Source organism: Chaetodon auriga, chromosome 11 (assembly GCF_051107435.1).
Source record: "Chaetodon auriga isolate fChaAug3 chromosome 11, fChaAug3.hap1, whole genome shotgun sequence".
Classification (NCBI taxonomy): domain Eukaryota; kingdom Metazoa; phylum Chordata; class Actinopteri; order Chaetodontiformes; family Chaetodontidae; genus Chaetodon; species Chaetodon auriga.
In genome coordinates this window covers 20,069,420-20,082,227 of record NC_135084.1, presented here as the reverse complement: position 1 = coordinate 20,082,227, position 12,808 = coordinate 20,069,420, and the positions used below count along the sequence as shown (strand labels likewise).

The window sequence follows — 12,808 nt, the reverse complement described above, 5'->3', positions numbered from 1 at the left end:
CATTTTTATGAGGTCAATAAATACTTAACTTCCTCTCATGCCAATTTATCACTCGGCTTTTGTTTAAGCAGCCTTCTTCTGTGTTGATAACAAGCGCCTAAAATATGCAGTGAGGAGATTAAATGTTGAAGAGGCAGGGACAGAAGATGTCTCCTGTAATTAAGCCAGAAAATATATAAAGTGCATTATTGTCTGACTGATCTTTCCAATCTGTGAGATCAATAACAGTATGAACCTCAACATCAAACCACAACTGCAAAGTAAGCATGTCTGCGCCTCTGAAATAACGGATTGCGCACAGAGCACCTCCCCCCAAAAAACACAACTTGGCAAAAACAAGGTGACTTTACCAGCAATGTGCTGCTCTCATCTGAGTTTTGTGTTACAGGAACAAGCAGTGTGCTAGAATCCAAGAAATGCCTAAGTCACCAAATAAGTGGAAAAAGCCTGCAGGCTGTTCCATTTCAACAATTTCCCTCCCATCCGTGCTGAAATTAATTTTAACTGGTGTTGTGTTAAGATCACAAGAGCTGCTTCACGCGTGGAAAAAAAGGGAAAAGAAACTATTTAAAGAGCTGGTGGACAAGACCCGGGGGGTGTAGAAAGATTTGGGAGAGAGAAAATGACTTGCTTTTACAAGCCTGAGAGGAAGAGAGAACAGAATAAAACAACATAACATCGAATCTTTGTCAAATCTAAATGCAGTGATTAAACATGATCACAGCGATGAGAAAACAATCACTGCTGCAGAGAAAGAGAGAGACGAGCTGCCAGCAGAGGGATAAACAGACATTGTAGCTGGTCCCTCTGCTTTGGATTCATGCCTCAAAGCCCCTCTTTTGTCTCGAAGCCAAACCACTTGAGGTGACCCTCATTCATGCAGTTAAAACAGGAGGGCAGCGCAGGAATGTATGAAAAACTTAAGTCCTTTGTCAAGTCTGAAAATACCAGATTTAAAATGACCTCTACTGTTCCCCCGGGGTTTGCTCTCATTAGCTGCTGCTGCAGCTCGCAGCAAAGGTTCGCCATAGCAGGTGTGAGCCACAAGTGCTAACAGTTGAAAACAAATGCGTGCTATTCTGCATGGAGAAACAATCAAGCATTAATACCCCCAAATATACAGCATGTGTTCCCTCTCACTGCCCCACGCTGGACTGAAACCTCTGCAAGGATGTCATTAATTTAACTTGCTACACTGAACTAGTTATTAATCTCAGTGGACTTGAATAGATTCTCATACAGTCAATTGCCTGTCACACATCAGTGCTGTAATTTGTGATTTCTCATTGCCACTGGGGAAAGAAACCTCGGACCTTTTGATTAAATCCCACACATAAAGAAATTACCCAATATTGTGATTTGTTGGATCGCAGCAAAAAAAAAAAGAAGAGGTTTTTATCACCGAATGCTTAATGAAGCATTTTGTCTTGGGGAGCCCATCGAGCTCTCAGAGGTTAAAATAGCTGCATGCTATTTCAGTGTAAAGAACATGCGGCTCTTTGGCTGCGTTCCCGCTCGAGCTGAAGTCCAGATCCAGGAGAAGAGTCGTGGCTATACAAAGAACTTGGCCACGCTTTTGAAGCGGACAACATGTTGAGACATTGTTTATAGTGTGTTAAGGAATGCTGACAGACAATATGCAAACACGCTCTCATGTTGCAACTTCTCCCCTTTTATTTCTTAATATTGAGTCATTTTTTTGCTTGCTTATTAAAATCTGTTTTTGCTTCTCTCTCTCCCTGCTTCTCTCAGGTCTGGGAACAGAAAGCAGGGAGGACATGTAGGTGATACTCCCTCCCGAGCACTTCTTATTGTAATCCAATGATACCGTCTGCTTTAGAACAAGAGAGCGGAGTAATTGAAACGTGTGTTTGAGCTACAGTATTAGACGAGGCGAGCTGAAGCGTATCTGCAGTGCATCGAGGAAAATGCCGAGAGATGCTGACGAGAGCAAGATACCGAGCATGTCGCAAAATAATATGAAAAAACAATCTCCTGCCACCAAATCTGAACTCGTTTGAGGAGTGCTTGGTTTCCTAATAATTATGAACAACAAGCGTATTTTTTTATGTCTGGAGAGCAGCTTTAGTGAATGCAGAGGCACGCTGATAGCAGGAGGAATGAATAAAGGCGAAATCAATAAAACATCTAGTCGACTAAAATTGGAACAGGCGTGCATGTGTCTTAAAAGAAACACATATCTGCATGATCTGAGCCGGAGAATATTCCACAGGCCTCAGACTCAGACTCGATGTACAGTACATCTGGCAAACATCGAATACTTTTAAGATGAAATGAGCTAATCCAAAAGCCCTCGTCTGCATTCTCCTCTATTGCCCAAAACCTCAGAGTTTTTAAATAGCAAATTATTCTAAATAGCTTCCTGTTGCCATGGATACCCCCCCTCCCAAGCCCCCCCCACCCCCCCACCCCAATACCAACCCTGTTGTGCAATTACATTAGCGTGCCAAGGCATGGTGAGGTATTAAAAATCTGTAACAGGCAGAAATGAACAGAGATAGTGAAATTTCTGTAACAAGAGATCATGTAGGAAACTGGGAAGATTAAATATGTAGGAGCTGTTAAAAGGCGCTGACCTGTATAATGAAAGAAACAGCATGAAGTGCAAGGCAGGGAGTGGGAGAGAGGAGGGGGGGCGGGGGGGGGGGGGTTAGCACAGAGAAAATGGCACAGCACAGAAGCAAAAGGCAGTCTATTTCAAGGTTATTGATGCCATCTTTTTCATGACCTCATTTTTAATTCAGAGCGCTGGGCCCTGACAGCTAATCTCGGGAAACGGTTTAAATAAATATCATTAAAGCTTCCCCGTAGCTGCGGCGGCAGACCTTGGCTTGGACGTTTCTGCATTGATTTTTCCCGGCGCACTAATGAACGCCGCTCTGCGACTAAAAAACAGTAACTTTGAAAATGACAATTAGCTGAGGTTATCTCCTGTTCAATTCCAGCTATGTAACTGCATTACTATACCCGTGATTACCACCTGCGCCTGGACAGCATAAACACAGTGATTATGTCTCTGCTTCCATCTTTCACAATAACATCTCCTAGGAAACCATTTCATATGATTTTACCATTAGGGCTGTAAAGGGATAATGTGTGTAATTTAACATGAGAGCTGAATGCTTGTGGATATCCACAATCTTTTACCCCAAGAACACCAAAACAGCCAAGAATATCCACTTAATTTAAAGCAATTATGCCCTGAGACATTGTTTCCTACTACAGTACCTTGAGACTCTTTATTTCCTGCTCTACCTAAGTTTGGCCCGCTGAGACGAATCAGACGCGATCCTTCTGAGGAGAGGGAAACATAAGCGCTGTTCCAGTTTGTACACTGTACAGTCTTCCCTGTGAATTATATTTCTGTAGCACATTGACTAATGATTAAAGGTGGAAACAAAGACGCCTCTGGGGAACAAACACACACTTCAGCGAGCCCACAAACAGCCTCATTCATCATGCGGAGAGAATGGCCATGTTTGCTGAGTTAATACAATGAAGCTAATTGCCCTCCAAGCAGCCCAAACACCAAGGCTCAGCTAAAATTATTCCCCTGAATGGAAACTTGCTCAGCTTCAGCTGATCTCTCTCTCTCTCTCTCTCTCTCTCTCCCTCTCTCTCTCACACACACCCCACCCCCTCCGCCCCTCCCTCTTACACCTTCCCTCTGTCAGCCTGATATTCACTGCAGTGTGTGGATATTATTGCTTTGTATTGATTCAGCATTATTTTCTCTCAGCTGCTTCTCGGTGGCTGGAGAGGGAAAGGCCAGCGCAGCAGCAGTCACACCTCGACGCTTCCCACACGGGTTCGTCCTACCCCGCCTGCCTTCCTACGACCCCGGTTTACACCTTATAAACTGATGAACAATACAGCTTTTCACATCTGCCTTCAAAGTCATTTCTTGGCAGAGTCAGACCATACTGATTTCAAAGCTAGATAAACAGTCACAAAACAAGGATCAAAGACATATTCTGTCTTTTGCAACAAAATGATATTTGGCCAGCATCATCTCTGGAGCTAGCTGTTGAAAGTCATGTCTATTATTAGTGTAAATAAGGAGCTCCACTGTGCAGCAGCTCCTCCTTTAAAACATATCCCCGTTTGAGGCGGCGAGGAAGAACATGGTGTAAACACTGAAAGCACCCTCAGCAGAACATTTAGAGGCGCATTGTCAAGTTGTGTACAAATACAACACACTGAACAATACGCTCCTCACACCTATGGTTTCACAAATTTCCTGGAAAAGCCTCTCTGGCCGCCGCTGCCTGCGCTTGCAAATTCGCTTACCGAATGCAATCCTGACACAATATGAAGCTGCCTCGCGCCCTTGTATGGTACTGCTGGCATATTGCTGTACATGACAGGTGCGAGCGTGCGCGCGAGCCGATGTGTGCGCGCGCGTGCCGTGCTGATGCATGAACCTGCGGCAGCCGGAGGGATGTGGAGAGGGTCACCAGCCCGGAGGAACGACCTGCCTCATGAGCGACTGGTTATCTCTTGTTGAGAAGATATTTGTATTTGGCATTTGTTTAACCTTGGGAAAGTGTGCATGTGTGCGTGTGTGCGTGGGCGTGCGAGTGTGTGCAAGCAGCCCTGCATAATACCCTCGCAGCTCCCTCAGGATCATATCCATATGCTTGCTTTGGTTTGGTAATACTATCTGAGTGATTATAATGTGGAGGTTCAGAATGCTGCAGTGTCTGACTGAATGATTAGATGAATACATTAAACTGCTGTTTTCATTTTATCTTGCATGCAGCTCTGTGCGCTTGCAATGCACGTATGGAGGAAAGGGTAGTTACTGTATATGTGTGTATCCATGTAGGTCAGTTAATAATTCAAAAGTTTGCTGTCATTTTGAGCTTTCAAATCCTCTCTAGCCTGCCTGTAGAGCAGCATGGGTGGAGTTTGCTGCATAATTGGTTCCATAGTGCCACATAACTAATCAATTAATTCCAAGAAAATAACTGAATCTCATCTCATCACGGATTCGTTTAGGCCCATAAGGAATGCATTTGTTAATACTATTAGAACTGCATGCCATAACAGTGAGAGACAGTGAAGAGTGATTTGCAAACTACCCCACTGTTTCAAACACTATTCTGCACGTACGTGTAAGTGGATTGGCTTCCCCTAAATAAGATCAATATTTGTCTTGTAGTGTCCTGATGTTATGAATAAAGCATGGTGAAATCACATTTGAAGCAGCTGTGGGGGAGTTCGCTCACTTCAGGCGATGCAAACTGTTCCATGTGTGCATGCACAGCAATAACGTGTCATATGCAACTGCCGAGCGTAATAACTCACCTCTCATAGTGTCTCCGTGTACATGTGGCGGCACTTGTGCTGCTGGGGTTCCCGCCCAATTCATCATATACATGCTTCCACTGTCTGCGGACTGTGATCTGGAGGGATGGATGAGAAGGCAAAGAGTGATAAGACAAAGAGAGGAAAAGAGACATGAGACGGAGGCCGAGTGAGGGAAATTGAAAAAATATGAGAGGAGGAAAGATTATATATATAAATATATATGAAAAACAAAGAGAAACACATAAGTGGTTGACATCATTTTGAGGTCTTGGGGAGTTACTGACTCATGATGTTCCAGTTATTGAATCCTCAACACTCAATTCTCTAACATAATAAGCTCTGTTAACATCATGCAGCCAGTTGTTCCTGCTGTAACCCCTTATCCCATAACAGATGACAGGCTACAACACAGAACTGCAGGCTGCCACAGAGCTAACAAAGCCTCGACATGAAACGTGAGATAATCAGCTGCAGATATGAGGGTTTTAAAAGGATATGAGCCTCCATTATATGAGCTGTATCCTGTTTATGGTCTGGTCTGGCTGTCTGTTTGGATGACATTATACCAGCTAGCTAATGAAGAAACAGGCATGAGCAATGCACTTGACGACTTAACATCAAACGCTGTGGAAACACGTTGCACAGGAATAGTGAATGAATAAACGGCAGGTAAAGCAGCCAAGTTAAATGCCTCATGCATACTTATTTCTGACTCACTCTGGTTGTGTGTGTGTGCGTACCGGCTATGTGCGCATTTGTGGGTACATATGTGCATTTCACTTCATCTCCAACATGGGAAAAAATGAGCGATTTGACCAATTTCCTCCTGACCAGTGCGGGGCAGGGGAACATGTGTTTTCCACTGCGAGGGGGTTTTGAAACAACGGCATCATTTTTGCTAAATGTGGCTCTGAGCAAGACTTTCTCCTTGGGAAAATAGTGACTGAACCCAAGGGGCAAGAGGAGGGCAGAGAAAGAAAAGACAGGGAGGAAAGAAGGAATGTAGGAGGACAAGATAATAGAGGAAAAGAGAGTGGGAGAGGGTAGACATCAGGAGGAGAGAAGCAGAAAGAGGAGGAAGAAGGGAGGGACGAAAGAGAAGGAATCTATTGCCACACATGTGAATACTTACCAACTCATATCCTCCGAGTTTCTGAGCAGCTTGAAACATAGTCCAAAGGTTGACTGTGGGAGATAGAAGACAAACAAGACAGTCAGGAAACTCTGGGAAAGGACCTGAGCTGAAACGCATGACGTCATATACTGTCATTACACCAGAGAGGGGTCATAAATACAGTGCTGGAGGAAGGATTTGGTTAAGTAAAAGCAGCAATACCAAAATGTAAAATAGAAAACAAAAACTCCATTTGAGCATGACCAGCAAAACGCACTTAAATATCAAAATCTATAACAATGGAGCATTTTTCACACCCTGCAGCAAATAGCAGCGTAGTAGTATATGTAGATAGATAGATACACAGATGGAATATTACATATCATATCTGGCAAAATGAAAACAGCTTTTTATCATCTCACACAAAGCAACACTACACTTCAGCTGAAAGGATGCAAATGAATATTGAGTACTTGTACAGTCACCACTATGTGATAAAACGCAGCATATGTTCCATCCTGACAAAGAGATTTGTTAACCCTCAGCTGCAGCCTGCAGGTACGAATGAAAACGATTACAAGCTTCAAACGCTTGGCAATATGCTCAAACTTCTGTTTGAACTAATGCAAATTCATTTGCATTGATTTCCCCATGCAAATACCCCATGACAGGCCATATCAAAATACAAGTCTTGTGTAACATTTTCCTAAAAATAGCCGTGTAAGCTTTCAGAAAGGCTTCATATGGCTGTCTATCTGGGAAAGAAAATATTTTCCACAAACAAAGACCCACAAGTTCATTGGGGGAGTTTTTGTGCCAATGACATTTGTATTTGCTTTCTGTAACATCATTGTTTAACATTTTTATATGAAGGCCTATAAATAAGAAAAGGAGGCCTCGCCTGGGGAGAAATCCATCAAAATTCAATCTGTGCGTACACAAAGCCTTGCATTTGTCAAAATGACATTTTCCTATCTCCGCATTTGACAGCATTGATTTTTTCCTTCCCTCCTCTCTGCGACCGTTGTCAATGCACGGGTGGAATAACAAAGGGAGCTGGGTAGGTTTTTCTGTTTGAACTGAGCACTCCGGCGTATTGTGCTTTCTGACTGTAGAAACAGAAAGACGGTCTATTTAACTAGCTTGTTATGCATCGACTGTAATTACCACAATAGCACACGGGACTGGGAGGGAACAGAACAGATAAAGGAAATGAGCGAACATGCCTTTTCTTAGATGTCTTGTCATTAGCAATTTCTTTTCTTAATTCCCCTCTATTTGGCAGGGGCAATTATCACTGAGATAAGGATGACAAAAACAGCAACACAATGCAGCCTCAATGACACACCGATGGCATGGCAATTAGACAACAAGCCTGAAAGAGAGAGACAAATTGGAACTGATGTTCACAATCTCATGCTGATGCCCGAGCAGTGAAGCACACACGCATCTGGAGCCGTCACACGCACACACACACAGTTACCAGTTAATCTTGCAGATCAAGGGCATTCAGAATATACAATGTAACCACAACTACTCCTGTCTTATTTGTCCTCAATCCGCTCTATCTTCTATTTCTTTCAACGCCTCGACTGCACACGTACAGCTTCAATGGCAGCAGCTGTAGAGCAAAGTCAATATTAACCAAGTGATAAAAAATAGAAGGACAGCGGCTCACATGAATGAACCGCAGCACAAAACAGTTTTCTTTTCCTCCAACTGTACCGCTCCTCCAACGTTAACAGCCAACTATTTTCTGTCGTTTCCTGTGATTCAGGAGCTAGTGTGCATTCAGCCTGCATGAATGGGTTTACTGAAATAATTTAGAGCCACTTTTTCACTTAAAAAAAAAAGTCAGTCGAGGACTGTTGAATGGAGCCACCTTGAGGCGTTTCATATAGTAGGTTTAAGAAATTAAGAAAAAAGTATTACAGCTCAAGCAATTACTCGATCAATAGAAACGTAATCCACGACTATTTTCTGGCAGAAACGGTCAAAAATGCCGAACGGTCTCTGGATTTGAGCTCCTCTGCTAAGAAAATGTGCAATTCTTCTCTCTTTCATATCATTTTACTGAACATCTTTGGGTTTTTAACCATCGGTCAGACAAAAAATGATATTTGAGGACGTCGCCTTGGACTCTGGGAGGATGTGAGGGGCATTTTTCTTGTTTTGGGCTGTTTCATTATTTTGGAAGGAATTAGTACTCAATAATGGCAAAACTAAATGTACTGTATTTGTTCTCAGCCGGCCTATCGATGGGATATGAGCAGATCACCAAAAATTCCTGTTGAACCAGATAACTTACTGAGGTCTGAGCAGACTGATTACATTGTCTGAGACGGGAAAAGGCATCACTAATTCAAGGAAATGTTCTGCATATGTTCCACCTTCTGTTATGATTGATGCTGTTAGGTCACTTGTTCTGTCACACTTGGAGTTCTGCCCATTTGGTCGAGTGCTGCTGAAAAACATCTAAAAAAAAAAAAGCACACTGTACAGAACAGAGCAGTCAGATCAGCTCGACGTCGTCCTCTCTGTGTGTGAGAAGCATAAATGATCACCGTGGCTAACCGTGGAGGCTAAACTGAAATCAAGTGTTCTGTTATTCATGCAGGCCGTCATGCGGAATGGCACATCACAGTTCACTCGAGAAACACTCGCATACACTGGTTTTTGTCATGAGCACGCGACACGACGAGTGAGCGCTTGTCATCTGGTAGCACAAAGTCCAAACGTATGATGAGACCTGTTCTCATACAGCGGCTGCTCTGCCTGGAATGTGCTCCCAGACTTTCTCTCAAAAAGTCTCACATAGATGTCATTCAATCACCTTTTTTGCTTGTTTGTATATATTTTATGGTCATTTCACTAAATGTCTGATTTCTCTGTTATGTCTTATGCTGCATTTTCTTGCTTTACTGACGCTGTGAACCCCAAGAAGACTAGAGACCACTTAGCGGAAGCTCACGGTGATCCAGAGACAGAATAAAAAAATTCATAGAATGAATATTACAGGGTTTAAAATATATTATGAGCCATCTGAGGTTCATATCTCTCTGCCGGGCTGTTTTAAAATATCAGGTAAGACCCCCCCAGCTCGGAGGGGAGGGGGAGTTTACTGCACTGTCCATGTTTGGAGCCAGGCAGTAACCCATGGGTAAGTCTGGTAAATCGCTCAACCATCTGTTGCTTTGTTAAACTCCAGAGAACTTCATAAAAAGATTATTACTCAAACGCAACTGAAATAACATAATTTCAATTTCCATTACAGGAAAGCGAGTTCTTTGATCTTTTAATGCATTTGCAACGACTTTAAAGGGAAGAATATGAAAACGGCGCCTGATTACATCTAAGGGTTTGTTGTATTAATTATGATGTGTTTTCCTTTTTTTCCCCTCCTCTTTACATGTGCTGATGTGTGCTCGCTGCCAAGGACGAAGTTTAAACAGCATGATTTCACCATTTAATGAGGGCCTTGCTTATGATGTGTCTGGTTTTGAGATTCAAAGCATGTACTGTATGTAAAACAGTTGGCGCGCGGACCTCGACTTTATTCTGAGCTCAAACCGAGAAATGCCAACTAAAAGTAAAGCATGTTGTGTATGTAATTCTGTCTCTGTCTCACTCGACGTCTTCCTCGCTCCCCCCCTCTCTGTCTCCCTCAACCACAATGACCTATTTAAGCAACAACATGTCTGCAGTCAAGATGACAGGTTTGTCAAAATACGGTGGTGAGGTTAGCAGAGTGCAGGCGACCACAGCTTTACCTTCATGTAATAGTTTAAAGTAATGAGCTTTACTGTGAGATAAACTGTCACTGTTAAACTCAACACACTCGTCTCCCTCTCCCGCCTCTCCTTAATTCGCCGATGTTGTCGCGCCACGTTCTGATGGCTAAATCTTTCTCGGCTCGTTTGACACGAATGCAAATGTGATTTCCTTGCTTGAGTAACGAGCGAGAAACAAGTAGATTTGAGAAACCACAGTTTGAGATGAGAGCCCGCGTTCTCATGTGTCTTGCCTCGAGATCAAACGCACAAAACAAACGCACTTCTTCAGTTTCAGGAGACCAGAGCGCGCCCTCTATGATGTTTGCGTGCATGTTTCTCCTCTCTGTACCATGCACACCGACTGCAAGCTAAGCACCCGACCTATATTAGAAATCTTTCATCTAGAGGCAGACGTGTTTCCCATACATGTGATGTTCTTCTAACACTGTTAGAGGACGTTCTTGGCCTTCACAGGAAACCCCTCTGACAAGCGCGAGTAGATATTCTCTCCTCATATAAAAGCCAGCCAAAATGTGCTCTGACAGGGAGCCTCCAGAGTCTTTTACTAACCGCTACATGTGATTTTTCTCAACACAGACAATTATTCCTTTAGTTTATTATCACTGTAGATTCAATAAGCTTTTCTCTTTTTTTTCTACTGTTTAACAGCAGTGTAATTTAGAGATTTTGGGCATAATGCCTGCAGTAGCTGGCAGCCATCTCCACTACTTCTCCGAAAGCTTTCGTATTCTGGATAGTTCGGACACACTCTGCCCTTGACTTGACTGAAAAACAGCTACTGCTTTCTCGTCTGATCACAATAGGGGGCCACTGTAGATACCATGCGGTTAGAGATGCTGATTAAAATCCACGCAGGGTTTTTCCCTGTGTGGATTTTAACGACTCTAATGACTTACAGAGTGCAGTTTCACTCTGGTATCTAAAGTGTAATTTGAAACATATACTTCTGCTTCTTCTCTCCAAGCACAGGAGGGTTCAAATAATGTGGGTTTTTTTTCTCCCTTTGCGTGTTTTGAATAGGCTTTGGTACTTTTACACCTGCTCCTACAGGTGTCTTCTACTCGAACACCCCCATCAGCACGCTAACCTTTCTCACTGGTGATGACCTAAATCTGCAAAATAACCTCAGGAAAATGAATCCACACAAACTTTAATATTAGACTGTTGAGTGTAAACTACAGTATTGCACTGTTTAAACATTGCCAGGGAGGGAATAAGAGAATAAGATGTCCTACTCACTCTGTTTGAAGCCGAGGAACGGGATTCTCTCTATGGGCGTGTCTCTTTCTTTCATGTACTTGTAGAGCTCTACTAAGAAAGCCTGCTCCTCCGCTCGGCTCTCCTCTGATGCTTCCTCCTCTTTCTTCTCCTCCTTCTCGCTCCACTCCTCCTTTTCCTTTTCCTTTTCCTTTTCCTTATCCTTCCCTCTCTCCTTCTCCTCAGCTGACGATTTCTTGCTGAGGCCGCTGGCCTTGTGTTTGGCCGCCGGGCTAATTTTTCCGTTGGGTACCGTTTTACAGTTGGGTTTGACCTGCAAAGAGAGCGCGTGAAGAGTCAGCGGACGTGACTTCGGACGAAACCTGAAGCCTTAACGCGCCGTTATTCAAATGACATCAGACAGTTTGGATGAAATGTGTTTGGGTTCAAGAACAAACAAATATTCTTACGGGCCACAGCGGCAGCCTCTCATTGATTACCAATGCAGCGGCTCTTCTTGTCATCACAGATTAGGCACATATTAGTTTGACTCTTTGAGAGAGAATTGCTAATATTGATTCGACTGTCCAAGGTCATAAGAGTATCAGCTGTGAAAGGGCTTTTCAGTTAGATATTTCCTTTGCTTTCAATAATACAACCAATGTCAGATAGGGGCTCTATAAAAAGGGAGCACTGCAGAATTCTAAATACATCATCAATAACAGAAAGTCTCAGGCAACAGGATGTGATTTTATGGTTTCTAATGCAGCTTTGCTTTAAGTAAGTACCATGATTATGGCGGTAGTTGAGTGATTCTTCCATACTGACAATACTGGCTCTTGTTTATGGGAAATGCAGTGGAAACAAAGTGAAAACATCTTGTTCCACTGTGGGATCATGTTGTACTTGTTTAAATGACTATTATGTGGTCAGAGGAAGAGGAAAGACACACAGTCAAAGAGAGCGCTGCTCAGTAACGATGCTGTCACGACTGATATATCAGTGAATAAATCAGTCAGATGAAAATAAATCATATTAAGAGGCGCAACAAGGGAAAATAATTGAAATTTTCTGACAATAAATTAGTGAAAAGTTTGTCATTGGCGAGGATTTGCTGCTTTTCTTAATCTTAAATGATAGTAAGTTTAATATTTTTTTCATATTTTGGACAGTTTGATGACAACGCCTTGGGCATTTTCCTCTATATTCTGGTATTTTTACAGACCAATAGATTACTTGAATCTATAATGAAAGTATATTTAAAGTATACTGTTTGACCTAGTGAACCACAGATATGAAATTTATTAGAAAAATCATTACCATCTAAAAAAACCTTTATGTGATCTAATAAAATAAAGTGATCTATAAA

At 42.7% G+C, this 12,808-nt stretch overlaps 1 protein-coding gene across 1 annotated transcript in view; it reads right to left on the bottom strand.

Moving 5' to 3' along the window:
• The window catches only part of LOC143327831 (AT-rich interactive domain-containing protein 5B-like), a 73,865-nt gene that overhangs the window by 7,238 nt on the left and 53,819 nt on the right, over positions 1–12,808 (bottom strand). The window contains exons 6-8 of the mRNA XM_076742366.1: positions 11,482–11,773; positions 6,467–6,519; positions 5,332–5,429 (exon numbers count right to left, since the gene is read on the bottom strand). Of these exons, the coding sequence (XP_076598481.1) occupies positions 5,332–5,429; positions 6,467–6,519; positions 11,482–11,773 (443 nt within the window). The remainder of the gene's footprint in view (positions 1–5,331; positions 5,430–6,466; positions 6,520–11,481; positions 11,774–12,808) is intronic.